This window comes from Schistocerca serialis, chromosome 8, assembly GCF_023864345.2.
Source record: "Schistocerca serialis cubense isolate TAMUIC-IGC-003099 chromosome 8, iqSchSeri2.2, whole genome shotgun sequence".
Classification (NCBI taxonomy): Eukaryota; Metazoa; Arthropoda; class Insecta; order Orthoptera; family Acrididae; genus Schistocerca; species Schistocerca serialis.
In genome coordinates this window covers 119,006,372-119,024,837 of record NC_064645.1, presented here as the reverse complement: position 1 = coordinate 119,024,837, position 18,466 = coordinate 119,006,372, and the positions used below count along the sequence as shown (strand labels likewise).

General features: G+C 38.0%; 1 protein-coding gene across 4 annotated transcripts in view; it reads right to left on the bottom strand.

Moving 5' to 3' along the window:
* The window catches only part of LOC126416167 (synaptotagmin 1-like), a 986,421-nt gene that overhangs the window by 80,147 nt on the left and 887,808 nt on the right, over positions 1-18,466 (bottom strand). For all 4 annotated transcript variants that reach the window (XM_050083735.1, XM_050083737.1, XM_050083736.1 and 1 more), the window contains one exon: positions 13,630-13,806. In XM_050083735.1, the coding sequence (XP_049939692.1) occupies positions 13,630-13,806 (177 nt within the window). The remainder of the gene's footprint in view (positions 1-13,629; positions 13,807-18,466) is intronic.

The window sequence follows — 18,466 nt, the reverse complement described above, 5'->3', positions numbered from 1 at the left end:
GTAACCCGGAAGGTGTACACGATCAGAGGCAGAGCCACGTGTGAAAGCACCCACGTGATTTACCAACTGACCTCCCTACACTGTGATGCATTCTATGTGGGAATGACCAGCAACAAACTGTCCATTCGCATGAATGGACACAGGCAGACAGTGTTTGTTGGTAATGAGGATCACCCTGTGGCTAAACATGCCTTGGTGCACAGCCAGCACATCTTGGCACAGTGTTACACCGTCCGGGTTATCTGGATACTTCCCACCAACACCAACCTATCCGAACTCCGGAGATGGGAACTTGCCCTTCAGTATATCCTCTCTTCTCGTCATCCGCCAGGCCTCAATCTCCGTTAATTTCAAGTTGCCGCCACTCATACCTCACCTGTCTTTCAACAACTTCTTTGCCTCTACACTTCTGCCTCGACTGACATCTCTGCCCAAACTCTTTGTCTTTAAATATGTCTGCTTATGTCTGTATGTGTGGATGGATATGTGCGTGTGTGCAAGTGTATACCTGTCCTTTTTTCCCCCTAAGGTAAGTCTTTCCGCTCCCGGGATTGGAATGACTCCTTACCCTCTCCCTTAAAACCCACTTCCTTTCGTCTTCCCCTCTCCTTCCCTCTTTCCTGATGAGGCAACAGTTTGTTGCGAAAGCTTGAATTTTGTGTGTATGTTTGTGTTTGTTTGTGTGTCTATCGACCTGCCAGCGCTTTTGTTCGGTAAGTCACCTCATCTTTGTTTTTATATATAATTTTTCCCACGTGGAATGTTTCCTTCCATTATATATATATATATAAACAAAGATGATGTGACTTTTATATATATGTGTGCCTATCGATGATTCAATGATTCTGCTTTTCGCTGAGTGGTATCCTTTAATCTAAAAGTGTTTCTTCAGCAAGTTACATCTTACAAGGAGAGGTGTAATCAACTTTTTGAAACTATCTATACGGTGATGTAGGTTAAGATCCCAGCGATTCACCTTCGTGGTGCCACGTTTGCAAGTAACTGACAGAAAAAAGAATTAAGAATTTGTGTGATACTCAATAGTGTTAAACAAGTTGCATTATATGGTCTATGGATAGGATAACAACTTCACATGTAGGAGATTGTGGTTTCATATCTCATTAGGTGCAGTAACTTCTGTTTTTATTTTTAAATCTTTATCAAAATGACATTCATTTAAATGTAATTTTTTACTTCCATTCCTGTGTCACATCATTTTAATCACCATATGAACTTTTTCATTTGTTACAGTTTTTCATTATATCATTCTTTTTCCTGCAGGAATTTTTGTGAATGCAAATTTAATTATATTTACCTATTATAATATTCAATTATTTGCAAATTTTGATCTATTAGTTAAAAAACAAAAGATGAAATAATCTATTTATATTTGTGCAGTGGTGTGAAAAATGTATTTCTGTTACCAGATGTGCACATTTAAAACATAACCTAAATACCTATTGCACTATGGACAAAATAACGCAGATCAAAGAGAGGACTATAAGTAGAACTAAAGTCAAGCAAAATGAGATATAATGAATACTGTAATATGGATGATGAAACAGGGTGATAAGACAAAAGAAATTAAACTGAAATTAATACATAAAATTAATTAAAAAACACTTGAACAAAGATTTCATGATAGGAACAAAAATGAGAGCAAATGAAGTTCATATTGTGGCTGAAAAGATGAGACAAAGGAATGGAATTAAAAAATTATGTTTAAAGCAATTAACTGAATTAGAGTCATGATAAAAGTCATTTTGATAAAGATTTAAAAATAAGAAGTTACTGTACCACACAAGATTTGAACCCATAGTCTCCTGCATATGAAGCTGTTATCCTATCCACTATACCACACAACCAAACTAATAACACAACTTTTTTAATACTATTGAATATCACAAAAAATTCCCAATTTTTTTAATCAGTAACTCGCAAACGAGCGCTGTAGGGGAGAGACTTTTGGAATGCAACAGGTGATCAAAATTGTGCTATTAACTTTGCCGGAACTTTCACAGACACACAGTTTCCTGCTCCACTTGTTCAGAAAAAGATTTTCTGCACAATTTCTTCCAGTGAGACCACAAAAACCCTTGGCACTGTGTTGCAGTTAATGTCAAGTACTTTATTTTCCATTATCACCTAAGTGGTGACACACTCAACCACATCTGTTGCCAGGTGTTTGACTAACACTCTTGTGCCCTGAGAATAGGGGTAACGTACCCCAATTCCATCCAGATGTGATATTTTGTCATTCACCCAGCCTATGCAATGTTCTAGTCAATCCTTATACTGCTTCTACTTGCAATCTTACACTTACCTGTTGATAAATCAGATGTAAGCTCTGTTCCATACACTCAACTTTTACCATTAAATCAGTCCAGTCACAGGAACTTTACATAGGACCACACATGAAAGTGGCCACATTATCTACAGCTGTGCTGCAACCAATGCACCACATTCTGTGTGGGTGTGACAACGAATCAGATGTCTACCCACATAAATATACATTGCCAAATTGTAGCTTACAGCAAACATGACAACAATGGTTTCTGAACTTCACTGTGATATCAACAGGGCTGTTTCAGTGCTCACGCTGCTTCGATCATCCCAAACTGAGCCTCCCTCAGTAGTTCGTGGTTGGGAGAGGTGGGAAGTGCAAGGGGAGAGAGAGGACTGTTACTGCAGCGGAGTGGGCAGAGAATGGGGAGGTGAAGGGACTGCTACTGCAGCACATCAAGTATTTCTGGAATCCCCCTCACCTAAACTTCTGTATGTGCCCTCCTCATCTGCTCCATTCCTGTTCTCATGCCCATTTTCCACTGCTTTGCCCTAATCCTTTGAACTCATTCCTTGTCATTTATATTCACCCTTCCACTCTCCCAACTCAACCACATTTTAACAATGCGTGGCCAATGTTAGTTTGTAAGTTTGACTGTGTAACATGCACACTAGATAGACTTATACTATATACCTGAAAATAACTACATTGTCAAAACTGCATAGCAGTGACAGAATATAGAATAGAAGTATACATCACGCCAAGTAACAAAAGCCATAAATAAAATGTGTTTGGGCAATGTACCTCTTTGAGACTAAAGTATTAGAAAAAAATTAAGTAAGCATGATCTTTGTGCAGTCCTTTAAACACTCTCAGGATAGATAGATTTTACATATATTTTTCATAATTTTCTGATGACTAAACCATGGTGGAATCATCAGAAATGAAATAACAGTAGTTCACATATGATTCACATTGATAAGAAATGAATAAATATTCAGAAGAATAAAACAGAATTTTGTGCCGGGATCTGTGTTTGTTACCACCAATAATTGGTTTTACGCAAGGTGAAACCAAGTAGAGCAGAGTTTAAATGTATCATTGACAAATGGTATTCCAAAAACAATCTATCAGAGTCGATATCATACCAATATTCTCCAATAGGTGAAATGACACACAAGGTGAATGAGCAATGTGTGGGGTGAATGAACAGGTCAGGGAAGAGGTTGTCCTTAAAGTTGATGGCTGAACATTGACTTGTTGGAATACAGATCACAGAATACATTGTAACAATATCAGAACTTCAAGTTCCACAACTCAGAGTAGCTAGATGACACAACACTCAATGTCACGCAATATCATCTCGTAGTTGTTTCAGCTGTATGAATATGGATAATGTATTTTGGATTATAATGTTCATCACTATAGAGATCCACATGTATTTGGCCATTGTCATAGATCATCTGAAACAGTGCAGTGGTTAGACACTGGACTCGCATTCGGGAGGATAACGGTTCAATTCCACGTCCGGCCATCTTGATTTAGGTTTTCTGTGATTTCCCTAAATCACTCCAGGCAAATGCCGCATTGGTTCCTTTCAAAGGACACACCCGACTTCCTTCCCCTTCCTTCCCTAATCTGATGAGACCGATGACCTCGCTGTCTGGTCTCCTTCCCCAAACAACCAAACCCAACCCAACCCAATCTGAAACAAAACTGATCAGAAAAATGGATTCTTGTCATCTTCCACGCCATTCTTCATGCTTTCAAACCCTTTGTAGCTGGAAACATCTTTGGTTTGCTGACACAAATCTCCTATCTAAAGGAGTTGGCCTGCAGCTATTATATTTAAACGTTTCAATCCTAAACAAACTGTTTGTTAAGACCAAACGATGCACTATCTATGCAATTCTGATTCTGTGTTTCTCATCTGTAATTTTGTAGTGTCCTACAGCAATTGCCATTGGTATAATGAAAATATATTACTAGGTCTCTTTACTTTTCTCTAGCAAAGTAAACAGCCTTAAGTTTTAGGCAGGATGTGACTGATTAATTACATCCTTTGTTATTTTGTCACAACTTCAACATTCACATTGCTTTGACATAATTCATTGTACTCATATCTCTGTTGATAGACTGTCACAATATTAATGTCTACTGTGAAGGAAATCTCTCATTATTTCTTAAGAGACACAGTACAATACATTATGCAGCTAATACTAGGGTTATATAAATTGAAGGTGCCCCCCATGAACCATGGACCTTGTCATTGGTGGGGAGGCTTGCGTGCCTCAATGATACAGGTAGCCGTACCGCAGGTGCAACGACAATGGAGGGTGTGGTTCCTGAAGAGGGGCAGCAACCTTCTCAGTAGTTGCAGGGGCAACAGTCTGGATGATTGACTGATATGGCCTTGTAACACTAACCAAAACGGCCTTGCTGTGCTGGTACTGCGAACAGCTGAAAGCAAGGGGAAACTACAGCTGTAATTTTTCCCGAGGGCATGCAGCTTTACTGTATGGTTAAATGATGATGGCATCCTCTTGGGTAAAATATTCCGGAGGTAAAATAGTACCCCATTCGGATCTCCGGGCGGGGACTACTCAGGAGGACATCATTATCAGGGTCATAGTGTGTAATGTCAGATCCCTTAATTGGGCAGGTAGGTTAGAAAATTTAAAAAGGGAAATGGATAGGTTAAAGTTATAGTGGGAATTAGTGAAATTCGGTGGCAGGAGAAACAAGACTTCTGGTCAGGTGAATACACGGTTATAAAAACAAAATCAAATAGGGGTAATGCAGAAGTAGGCTTAATAATGAGTAAAAAAATTGGAATGCAGGTAAGCTACTACAAACAGCATAGTGAACGCATTATTGTGGCCAAGATAGATACGAAGCCCACGCCTAACACAGTAGTACAAGTTTATATGCCAACTAGCTCCACAGATGACAAAGAAATTGATGAAATGTATGATGAGATAAAAGAAATTATTCAGATAGTGAAGGGAGGCGAAAATTTAATAGTCATGGGTGACTGGAATTCGGTAGTAGGAAAAGGAAGAGAAGGAAACGTAGTAGGTGAATATGGAATGGGAGTAAGGAATGAAGACGGAAGCCGCCTGGTAGAATTTTGCACAGAGCATAACCTAATCATAGCTAAAACTTGGTTCAAGAATCATAAAAGGAGGTTGTATACATGGAAGAAACCTGGAGATACTGACAGGTTTCAGATAGATTATATAATGGTAAGACAGAGATTTAGGAACCAGGTTTTAGATTGTAAGACATTGCCAGGGGCAATCTACAGTTATGAACTGTAGATTAAAACTAAAGAAACTGCAAAAAAAGTGGGCGTTTAAGGAGATGGGACCTGGATAAACTGACAGAACCAGAGGTTGTAGAGAGTTTCAGGAAGGGCATTAGGGAACGATTGACAAGAATGGGGGAAAGAATATAGTAGAAGAAGAACGGGTAGCTTTGAGAGATGGAATAGTGAAGGCAGCAGAGGATCAAGTAGGTACAAAGATGAGGGCGAATAGAAATCCTTGGGTAACAGAAGAGATACTGAATTTAATTGATGAAAGGAGAAAATACAAAAATGCACTAAATGAAGCAGGCAAAAAGGAATACAAACGTCTCAAAAAGGAGATTGATAGGAAGTGCAAAATGGCTAAGCAGGAATGGCTAGAGGACAAATGTAAGGATGTAGAGGCATTTATCACTAGGGGTAAAATAGATACTGCTTACAGGAAAATTAAAGAGACCTTTGGAGAAGAGAGAACCACTTGCACGAATATCAAGAGCTCAGATGGCAACCCAGTTCTAAGCAAAGAAGGGAAAGCAGATAGGTGGAAGGAATATATAGAGGATCTATACAAGGGCGATGTTCTTGAGGACAATATTATGGAAATGGAAGAGGATGTAGACGAAGATGAAATGGGAGATATGATACCGCGTGAAGAGTTTGACAGAGCACTGAAAGACCTAAGTCAAAACAAGGCCCCAGGAGTAGACAACATTCCATTAGAACTACTGACAGCCTTGGGAGAGCCAGTCCTGACAAAACTCTACAATCTAGTGAGCAAGATGTATGAGAGAGGTAAAATACCCTCAGACTTCAAGACAGATTTGAAAATTACCGAACTATCAGTTTAATACGCCACGGCTGCGAAGTACTAACATGAATTCTTTACAGACTAATGGAAAAACTGGTAGAAGCCGACCTCAGGGAAGAGCAGTTTGGATTCCATAGAAATGTTAGAACACGCGGGGCAATACTGACCCTACGACTTATCTTAGAAAATAGATTTAGGAAAGGCAAACCTATGTTTCTAGCATTTGTAGACTTAGAGAAAGCTTTTGATAATGTTGACTGGCATACTCTCTTTCAAATTCTGAAGGTGGCAGGGGTAAAATACAGAGAGCAAAAGGCCATTTACATTTTGTACAGAAACCAGATGGCAGTTATAAGAGTCGAGGGACATGAAAGGGGAAGCAGTGGGTGGGAAGGGAGTGAGACAGGGTTGTAGCCTATCCACAATGTTATTCAATCTGTATATTGAGCAAGCAGTAAAGGAAACAAAAGAAAAATTCAGAGTAGGAATTAAAATCCATGGAGAAGAAATTAAAAATTTGAGGTTGGCCGATGACATTGTAATTCTGTCAGAGACAGCAAAGGACTTGGAAGAGCAGCTGAACGGATTGGACAGGGTCTTGAAAGGAGGACATAAGATGAACATCAACAAAAGCACAATGAGGATAATGGAATGTAGTCGAATTAAAGTAGTAATGAGTTTTGCTATTTGGGGAGCAGAATAACTAATGATGGTTGAAGTAGAGTGGATATAAAATGTAGACTGGCAATGGCAAGGAAAGCGTTTCTGAAGAAGAGAAATTTGTTAACATCGAGTATAGATTTAAGTGTCAGGAAGTCTTTTCTGAAAGTATTTGTATGGAGTGTAGCCACGTATGGAAGTGAAACGTGGACGATAAACAGTTTAGACAAGAAGAGAATATAAGCTTTCAGAATGTGGTGCTACAGAAGAATGCTGAAGATCCGATGGGTAGATGACATGACTAATGAGGAAATACTGAATAGAATTGGGGAGAAGAGAAATTTGTGGCACAACTTGCCTAGAAGAAGGGATCGATTGGTAGAACATATTCTGAGGCATCAAGGGATCACCAATTTAGTATTGGAGGGCAGTGTGGAGGCTAAAAATTGTAGAGGGAGACCAAGAGATGAATACAAAAACAGATTCAGAAGGATGTAGGTTGCAGTAGGTACCGGGAGATGAAGATGCTTGCACAGGATAGAGTAGCATGGAGAGCTGCATCAAACTAGTCTGTGAAATGAAGACCACAACAAACAACAACAAATTGAAGGTGAAAGGGGGAGGAAGGAAAGGGAAGGGACTATCGATATCAGCTGCATCGGGACTTTATGTAGAATCATGTATGAAACAACAGACACAACACATTCATATAATTTTGGGTGATACAAAGTCATTATATATATCTTTCAATCTTCATTGCTATTATCAGTTTGTAGACTTTATTTTTAGTGTCATGCGCATCACATAGCTCAGTTGGTAATGGAATTTCATTCACATTATATTTCTTCTATTACAAATGTAAGTTTTTTTCCAGTGTTCTATGTTACTGTGTTTGCCCTTTGTTTTGAATTTGGTGTTTGCACCTCTTATCTGCATATGATCAGCATTCTCTTCCTCTTCCACATTCTGTCACATAATTGCAGCTTATTTGTGCAACAAATCACCTTTTGTTAGCTATAGCCTGTTTGCTGTCTGCAAAATTCTATACTCTGAAACAACTTTACTAATTTCATAACAGAAAATGAGTGAATTGGCCATAATTTCAATGAAGAAACAGTGTTATCTGTGTAAAAGGCAGTGGGAGAGTTATATCAGAAAGGGAAAACTAGACTGTGATTCTACTAGAGCAAATGAACTCTTATATTGCTAGATCCATAACACACTGTATTAACTTGTTTATTGTTTGGCAACATGAGTCTCTCTCTGTCTCATTGTTTCACTGTGTTTCTATAATTTCACACAATTTTATGATGACCCTGCCATTTAGTCTCCAAACAAATTGGTGGGTGCAAGTTATGACTGATTGTTTGCAAATTGAAAAGTGTAAGATAAGCATATTTAATATCACAGATAAATGAATTTCAAGATTGTTTTCTGCAACATTCTTCATAATGACCTGAATGACGATGTAATTGTTGAAATTAAACATTACCAAATTACCAGAGATAATCAGTACACCAATAATTGTTATGTCACAAAAAGTGTAATCAGAATTTTACTGTTTGTTATCACTGTGAAAGGAAGAAACTTGTTTAGCAGCTTGACTTTTTAAAAGAAATCTACGATGATACAAATAAGCAGCACATTTTTGTGGAGATTTCTCTTACATCTAAAACACTATTTGAGAATGCAAATAAAAAGTTTGTTGCACATAAATTTAAATTTTAATTAGACTGGAAACATGCAGGTGGTATGAACTGCAAGCATCAGTAACAGAATCAAAATGTAATATTCCATAAACAATAAGGTTGAAAATAGAAAATAATCATTTCAGTTAATTCAGAAATGTCCATGAGCATATTAATATTTAGAAGTAAGCATGTTCTTGCAAGGAGAGTGCAAAGCATTCTGCAAAAATATTAAGGTGTAATGTTCTACGAATTATTTGGATTTAACTTGTATGATTTTCCAATGTTGATCTCTTATACTTCTATTAGGCAGCAGTATTTCTGGACTGTGTCTTTTTTGGTAGCACAGACAGTATCCACAAAAGGAAAAAAGATTGAGATATTTTTAACTAATCAAAGGAAGCACTAATGTTTTTTTATTCATGATACTTATATTCTTTGATGCATATTTAAATTTTGAAACAATTTTAATTAATGCTACACATGGATTTTGAACTGAAATTACTGAAAAGAAAACTTTGTACAGAACATCATTTGTAGCTCAACTTCTCCTCCAAAATTTGGCTTTCACAATCAATCTGTGTTCCCATACAAAGATTCATTCTTTTCCATATGCAATGAGTTAATTAATCAGAGCTCAAGATATGGCCTTGAAATGATGAAATGCTATTTAGTGCATAGTAATGCACAAAGATTAACAAAACAATCTAACTGCTTCCTAATCATTAGAAGCCATTTCAAAACAGCTGAGAAAGAGAACAGGCAGATACTTAGTGGCAACTTACCATTGAACAGGTGGAAGAATGAACTCTTTGATATTACTTATGAATTTTTCAAGCATTACCAATTTTGCAAGCAAAACTTTGAAAAGTGCTAACATGTGCACACTGTGAAGAATTAGTAAGATTACTTATTAATATATTAGCATTCCAGAAATTGATTTTACTTCATAAATGAAAACTAAAAAATGAGGATGAATGTGTTTCTTGATGAAATATAACAAATCCTGTAGGAAGTATAAAAGGCAAAATGGACAAATCTGAAATATTTGAAGATTTTTAATTTGGCTATAGGACAGGTAGAGCATGGAAGCAGAATGAGAGTTGAAAGAGTAACACCAATGATGAATATTTTGGAGAACTGAAACTGACAAAAAGAAGTTTTAAGGCTTGAGAAATATTCCTTCAGTGCCATTCAAAACTGTTGTTGCTATTACATATTTGTATAGTAATTAATTTTCATGGGATGTGTAAACATTGCATCCCAGAAATGTCAGTTTATGTTCAGTCTGCCATTTATAAGGAAACTATTTACTCCTAATACATCTCTTACATTGTTGTCACTGACGGGACGCACATGTCTGAGGAAACATCTATAATAAATTGTAAAAAATATTAACAGTTTTAAACAGAAAAACTTCTCTAATGAGCTAATATTTATGTATAGTTTACAGAATATTTCCCTGTCCTGCAATGAATGTAATTACTTTAGGAGGTCTATCACCACAATGACTTTAGTGTCAGTGAGTTTGACTTAGTTACGTTTATTTACAGCTTACAGTGCATTTCCCTATTTTGTAATAAATTTAATTATTTTAAGACATCATTCATAACAATTACTTTAGTGTCAATGAGGCTGATCTTAGTTAACTGGACTTTCTAACTGTAACACACCTGGGACATGTTCTGTGAAGTATATAACTGAGTCTACACAGTGTTATGGAAATGTTGTTCATCGTGAAATAAAAGTATCTGGAGTCCATCTGCATGAAGGATCTACTATTATGCAGTTCCCAAAGATTTAGCCACATAATGGGCAGTAAATTATTCATTACAGAAAATGAGATCAGAAGACCTTTTTGTGAACTTTTTGTCAAAATAATATTCACATGAACATCAGATGAAACGAATGTTTTATTCAGTCTTGAAATTTATATGGCGTTCAGCCATAGTGATAGAACCTCTGAATTGCACAGGATGGCTGCTTGGACAACACTACTTTCATAACATAAGGATGTGCACCTGGGACTGAGTAACTGGGTGGTTATAATTCAGGTGCAGCTACTCACAGAACTCCAGTGTAGCTTGTAATTATCATAAGGCAGAAAAACTTGCTAGATATTCTAATGCATTAAAGCGGCACTGATTTATACAAAAAAAAAAAAAAAAAACAAAAAAAAAAAATCCCAATTTTGGCCACCAGGTGTAAATCTGCAAGGTGCTGCATCCAAAAAATGACATGATCAACAGATGCTCACAGCAGCTCCAGTGGAATCTGAGCAACATGTTTCTGAATAGTGGCCTTCAGATAAGGTAGAGACTGAACATGTCCATGGTAAATGCGTTCTTTTAGATATCCCCAGAGTCAAAAGTCACATGGATTCAGTTCAAGTGATCTTTCAAGTCATGCATCTGGAAAACCTCTGGTCTGGAGATAATACATTCATGGAAGGTTGCATTAAGCAGATCTTCTAATGGGTGAGTGACATGAGGTGTTGCCTCTCCTTGCATGAAAACAGCAGTTTCCACTCAGTTGTGTTCTTCCAAATTAGGAATCACATGCTGTACAGGGAGGACCTGATAATGTGCAGACGTCACAGTACATCTAAAAGGCCCTCTGGGCATATTTTCCTCAAAGAAGACCACTCCGAGAATAAAGATGCTTGTGAAACCATACCATACAGTCACATATGGTAAGTGCAATGGCTCAAATTTGGCAGTTCTGTGTATCTGTGTATTCACTGCATCCTGTAGTGTAAAATGTGCCTCATCACTCCATAAAATACTGCCTAGCCACATTAACTTTGATCTGTGCCAGAAACCGAAGAACAAATTCAGAATATTGCTATGGATCCAGATGCTTCAGTTGTGCACTGCCTAAATCTTGTACAGGTAACAGCATTAAAATAGACTGCAAAACTTTCCATACTGTTGACAATGGGATGCACAATTCTTGTGACACTGCATGAGCATTAGCACTACCCGGAGGAAGTGCTGCATGGCTAGTTACAGCAACAGCAATGTCATCAGTAACCTCCACTGGGATAGGACACCTTCATCTTCCATGTGTCACATCAAGCTCACCTGTGTTTTCGAATTTCATTATCATTTTCTTTAAACCATTTAATAACATTGGTCCCTCTCCTCAGACCTTTCAGTCAGTGATACTCTCTCAATGCAACACTGTAATTGCTGCCATTCACACAAATTGGTTTCTTTAACAGTGCACTCTCTCTCTTTTGACTTGTCATACTGTTCACTCACATTATGACTCGTCAGATAACAGTGTGGATGCCATACAGTCATACACACATATACAGTACACCAGGCAGCCACACTAGAACTGACTTTTTTTCCAGTATGCATCAATTCCGCATTAATGCATTAGCATTTCTACCAAGTTTCGCTGCCATTCGCTAATTACAACCCATACTGGACCTCTGTGAGTAGCTGCCCAATGATTACAATCACCCAGTATGTATCAGCTGTAGGCAAATATTGCACACACCTATACGACACTTTTGAATTTGGTGATTCTACACTGTTTTTAACAAACTGTTTCTAGTATAATATAAGGAAAGTAACCACATAAATCTTGAGGTATTTATCAATTTTCAGCCCAGAGAAAACCAAAAGGGACTCAATTAGAGATGGTATTTGTTCTTGTTCGAGATGTTCATGCACTCTCAAGAAAATACCGTCAGTGCTGCATCATCTGAATACATGTGTGGAACAAGTTCACAACTCACAGCAGGACCAATTTGACAATATATACAATTTTAGAAGATTTACTTTTATTGCAGAAATCCTTTAAAAGACTACTAAAGATATTATTCACATGATTCCAATAATATTAAATTAATAAAACACTGCAATTGATGTCATCTCCATCATCTGTTACATGTTGTTAACTCTTTCACTTTTTATACATTTGCACTGCAAATGCAATTGCTGAACATTTACGGACAATAACAACTGGAAAATTTGCACACAAGTAAATAAATTTACTTTTGGATAAACCAGAGTAGCTTGAAACCATGGAATCCACTGTTCACAACAAATTCAATTTCATGATAAAAACTATTTTGTCCCCTACAGTCAAAGTTCCTACAGATCCATTAGCATAAAAGAGACAACTGCAGTGCAAACAAGTGTCAGAAGAAATGAAGTCACTCTGGCAGGCAGTCTTTTGTCTAAAACTGCTCAGAAGCTGCACCAAGGACTTCATACTGAAGAAATTCTTGGTGTAATTGAGACACTAAACTTGTCTTCTAATCTCTGGATTGAACACTGATCCAGTGCCAAAATAACATTTTTCAGCATCCACACAATCATTCCTATGTTTTGTTTGGGAGAAAGTGAACTTAGCTGAGACAGAGAAGATTTATCCCAACCAGTAACTTGTTTCCTTTGTCTGAAAGCTTTTGAACAATGAAGATAAATATGTTTTGATAATGTATCAAAAGATCTTATATTCAAATCATTCAAAGAAGCTGTAGAAGAAAGAACTGTATTTTGTAGACAAAGGTTGTTACTTTGTAGAGAAATTTTCTATCATAGATGAGACAAACTTGGAGAGAGTTGTAATAATGCAGAGAAGTTATGCAGTATAACCAGCACACAACAATGGATGTCAGCATGAATCCTATGGGAGAATACATTAAACTAACACAAACTAACTCGGGAAGTGTTGCCTGAAAGACACTAGTTTTTTTTAGATCATCAGATAAAAAGACACTGAATTTATTGCCCAAATGTAGCACTCTTGCTAAAAATTGACTGTGCAAGGAGTGTGTAGAGTCCATTTGAATTTATCCACCCAGAAAGACATGCGTTTTAAAGCAGTTGGGATATTTGGAAATGACTAAGAGGAAATTACCTACCTGTCCACCTTCACCCTCAACACTTTGCAACTCACGCCACTCTTCAATGGTTTGTGCCAAATCGACTTGGCACAATGGGACTTTTACCTCACCAATCTGATCATGCTTTGAGAATCGATCAAAATCAAAAATAGCAAAAACCAGTGTTTTATTCATTGCTTCAGCATATGGCACACCCTGTAAAATACAATAAAAATTGTTTTCATTCAAACTCATTTGATTTTTGAATACATTTTATCTAATGATATAACAGTTGTGGAAAAATTTTCAGTAAAACTACACAATGTGCATATAATAGTTTGCTGTTAGAATTGTACACGTAAAAAAATGACAGAATATGCTAATTACTTGATTTTATATAGATTAAAAAAGGACATAAATTCCATAACAAAACTTGTGCCAAATACAGGTAGGAAAAAAAATCTCAATTTAACATAATGAATTGTAGTGATAAAAGGTAAGTCATGTGTCAAAACATGAAGTATTTACAAACTTCCAGACTTCTTTTTCTTTGTGAAGTAACTTAACAGCTTTGGACTTATGTTGGTCTCTTGGAGTTCTGTATGTGGCACAGTCCACAAATAACCTCCGTATACTCACTTTAAACTTGACAGCAGGTCCTATGACTTTATCTCTGAACTTCCCATCTCTGTATACTCAGAGACTCGACTCCTGAGTCTCCACCACTGCCCATTTAACTGTAAACTCATTGCTAGAGTCTAGTCAGGTACAAGTGGACTCAACTAGCATAAAAAGGAGAGTGAGTACATGAGTTTGCAAGTATAACCGTGGACTCACACCATTGCTGTTACAATAGCAACTGTTGGGCATGTGATCGGACCCAATCGGATCATGCAAAAGCTGTTGTGTTTTGATCTTCAGAGTTTTCAAGGAACTCTCATTATTTCTCCATAAATTCTTTTTCTATCTCCATTCCAACTTGCCCTTGGTCCTGTGGTGATTCATTCTGTGGCAGTATTTCCCATTTGCAAATTTTTAATCTGTTGAGTTTCAGCTGACAATGTCCGATGGAGTCATATGATTCTTTTTAGATATACAGGGTGTTCAAAAAGAAGTGTCAAATACTTTGAAAGGTGGTAGTACTCATCAAAACAAAACAAAAAATAAGTCTCATGGTTATGGGAAGGCATACTTTCTGACATAAGTCCAATAAACATGGGACTGGAAATGCACACTTTCAGTGAAAAGTGTGTACAGGAGGTGTCCGACATGGCGTTCATTCATGAAAATGCACTCCTCTGCCTCTGGTGGAAGGAATAACACACTCTTTGAATGATACCCAGTTGTTGTTGTACCTGCTGGCACTCATTGAAGATGCAACCCTATAGTGTCTCCACATCATTGATTGGCATGGCATAGACCAATTCCTTCAAGTGTCATCATACTCAAAAGTCTAGGGGTTCACATCTGGGGAACAAGCAGGCCAAGGTGTGGGGCCCCTGACCAATCCAACGGTCCTGTCCAACGGTCCTGAAATGTATACAACAGATGTTTGCACACATTGTGACAAACGTGTGGTGGTGTGCCATCATGCATGAATCACATTTTTATTCATTGTTGCAATGGCACAGCCTCCAGAAATATAGGCAATTCATTAATGAGAAAGTCCAGGTAATGCATGCTAGTTAACCTTTCTGGTAGCATGTATGGCCCAATTAATCTATTGCCAAGTATGCCTGCCCATACATTGTTTGAGAATTGCAATGATGTCCTCTTTCCGAATTGCTCGGGGGTTTACATCTGTCCATACATACTGGTTGCGGTAATTCACAACATCATCTCTTGTGAACCCTGCATCATCGGTAAATAAAATCTTGGATGTGAACAGTGGTTTTGCAGCACACTTCTGCAACAGCCATTTACAGAACTACCACCTGTCATGATGATCCTGTGGCCTTATGGCCTGAATGCGCTGTAGATGATATGCTAACAGTAGTTGTTCATGACATACTCCTCCCCCCCCCCCCCCCAGATAAAACAGTGAAACACGCTTTCTGCTGCTGATAATCATCACACCCTCATTTCAGGGGTCTCTACCACTGAATATGAGACATGCTTCTTCTACTGTCAGTCTTCTGACATGAAAGGGTACCTGTGTCCCTCAGACACTGGAAAATCTTACCAAACAGATTATCAGAGGACACTCTGTGCTGTGGATATTTTTCAGTGTAGCAGGCACAGGCTCGTAGGCTACGTCCATTTGCTAAACCGTAGCAGAATATTGTATCCGACATTTCGGTTCTCAAGTAGTAGAATTCCATTGCTAACAAATGGTGGAAGAGAGAAAATGTAAATCCACTACACCATTTGTACGTAGAGACAGCTTAATAGCAGCAAATGCATAAGTGAATCCGCATTTGGAAGAAGGTAAAATACAACAATTTGTACCCATGGTTGACAGTACTGTACAAGAAGGCACACAAACACGATGAAACCTAATGTAGCCTAAAACACAACTCGAATGACACAACTGACTGCAGACTACCTAATGTTAGGTAGAGAACTGTGAGTAAGACATCATAATAGCCTGCTGACACATTTGACAGGGCACCGATTCAACAACTATGCTAATATCCTCAAGCAAGCGACACGTGTCCTTCCTATAAACACTTGTTTATCTCAGAAAGCTGTTTCCGGACCCATATTTATTGGATTTATTTTTCTTGTTTTGATGAGTACTACCACCTCTGAAAGTATTCTACATTTTTTGGACACCCTGGATATAAGGACTATCCCAGCAGCTACCAGACCTGACGTATAGAAAACAGTTGTTGCTTCAAACAAATTCTATGGTAGAAAGTACCAACATTATAAAATTAAGTTTGAAGTTTGCAAAGGCTGTGTTGTTTAGTATGTGTGAGAGCTCTCAGTGAATAAGAAAAATATATAAAACTAATCACTGTTGTGTGATAAAGTACTTTCATTTGAAAGGTCTTAGTCACAAACTGAACCAGATTATACTCTGGGGCAGTCTGCTCCTTCATTTACGATAGTAAAATGTTGGATGGCAAACTTTAAGCGAGGTCATATGACCCGCCTATATGAACATCTCAGTGGTCAACCAAATGATGTGACCATGCCAGAAATTGTGAGAAAAATCCAAAAAATGGTACTGGATGGCTGTCGCCTGGAAGTGTGTGAGGTGGCAGACATCATAGAGATTTCAAAAAGTGTTGTACACCACTTACTGTTTGAAAATTTGGACATGAGAGAGCTGTGTGCAAGATGGGTCCCAAATTTACTTGCAGGAGAACAACAGCAGCAATGTGAGGGTTCCAGCTGAGTGTTTGGCAAGTTTTGCTCCATTAAAACTGAGTTTTTGCTTTGATGCATATCCATAGATGAAACTTTGCATGTGAGATGAAGTAACAGTCAAAATAGCGGACTGACAGGGGAGAATCAGCTCCAAAGGAGGTGAAGACAGATCCATCTCCAGACAAGGTCATGGTGGCAGTTTTTTGGATGCACATGGGATAACTTTCATTGATTATTTTCAGGAAGACAAGCAGTCAATGGTGAATATTATGTAAACTTATCACAGAGTTTGAGTGACAGACTAAAGAAAAAATGGCAAAGAGTTTGGGCCTTTGCCTTTACATATGTCTGCTTGTGTCTGTATATGTGCGGATGGATATGTGTATGTGTGTGAGTGTATACCTGTCCCTTTTTCCCCCTAAGGTAAGTCTTTCCACTCCCGGGATTGGAATGACTCCTTACCCTCTCCCGTAAAACCCACATCCTTTCATCTTTCCCACTCCTTCCCTCTTTCCTGATGAAGCAACTGGCGGCTACAGTAAAAGTTAAGCAAGTGTCCTTCCAGAAAAACTTAAATTTTGCCGTAAAAAAGAAATCGTGTGAAAATTGTAAAGACGAAATCAAGAAACTGAATGAACGCATAACGAGCTTACAGTTCATAATCGGCAGTTTGAAAACGGACATTTCGAAAATACAACAAGAAAATAGTGAACTGAACACGCTAAAACTTGTGCGAGATAGTTCGTCCGTTACGGAAAAGTGGTCAAATGTAAAGTGCAAAAACAGCAAGTCCAAAGTGCAAATTCGGAAAACCTGCGAAAGTTACGCAAGCTTTGTGCACGAAAACACATTTCAAGTACTTTCGATCGCCGATAGTGAAAATGCAACTTACAGTTCGCATGAACGTTGGGAAAAGCAAAATGGCACTTTGGGGAATAAGGTAAGACAAGAAAATTTACTGACGCAAACAACTGTGAAGGAGGTCAATATAAATGTGCCGACCAAAAATTGTGTCGAAGTGTGTGATAAAACAATTCAAAACGATTCGCAAATTGTGAACTCCAATAACAGGAAACTGTTTGTGTTTTCAGACAGCCATGGTCGTGGACTTCCTAGTAAACTAAAAGAAACAACTGAAACATTTTCGTGTGGTATAGTGAAACCGGGAGCCCCACTTAGCGAAATTAAAAAAATGACCGAATCCGCAGAGGCAAAAAATCTGCATGATAAAGACTTCGTTGTACTTATGGGAGGCGCAAACGATGTCTACAAAAATGAAACTTTGAGTGCAACGCGCGATCTTAAACAGTGTCTGAGGAACCTCACTCACACTAACGTAATACTTGTCAATATTCCGCATCGCTATGATCTTGTAAGATGGTCATGTGTTAACAGGGAAATAGAAAGTGCCAACAGTCAGTTTGCAAAAATCTGCAAACATTTTAAAAACGTGAAATGCGTTGATATAAGCAGTATTGGACGTAGATTCCACACGCAACACGGACTTCACCTGAATGGCTTGGGGAAAGAATATCTGACAAGCCTGATAACCAGGGTAATA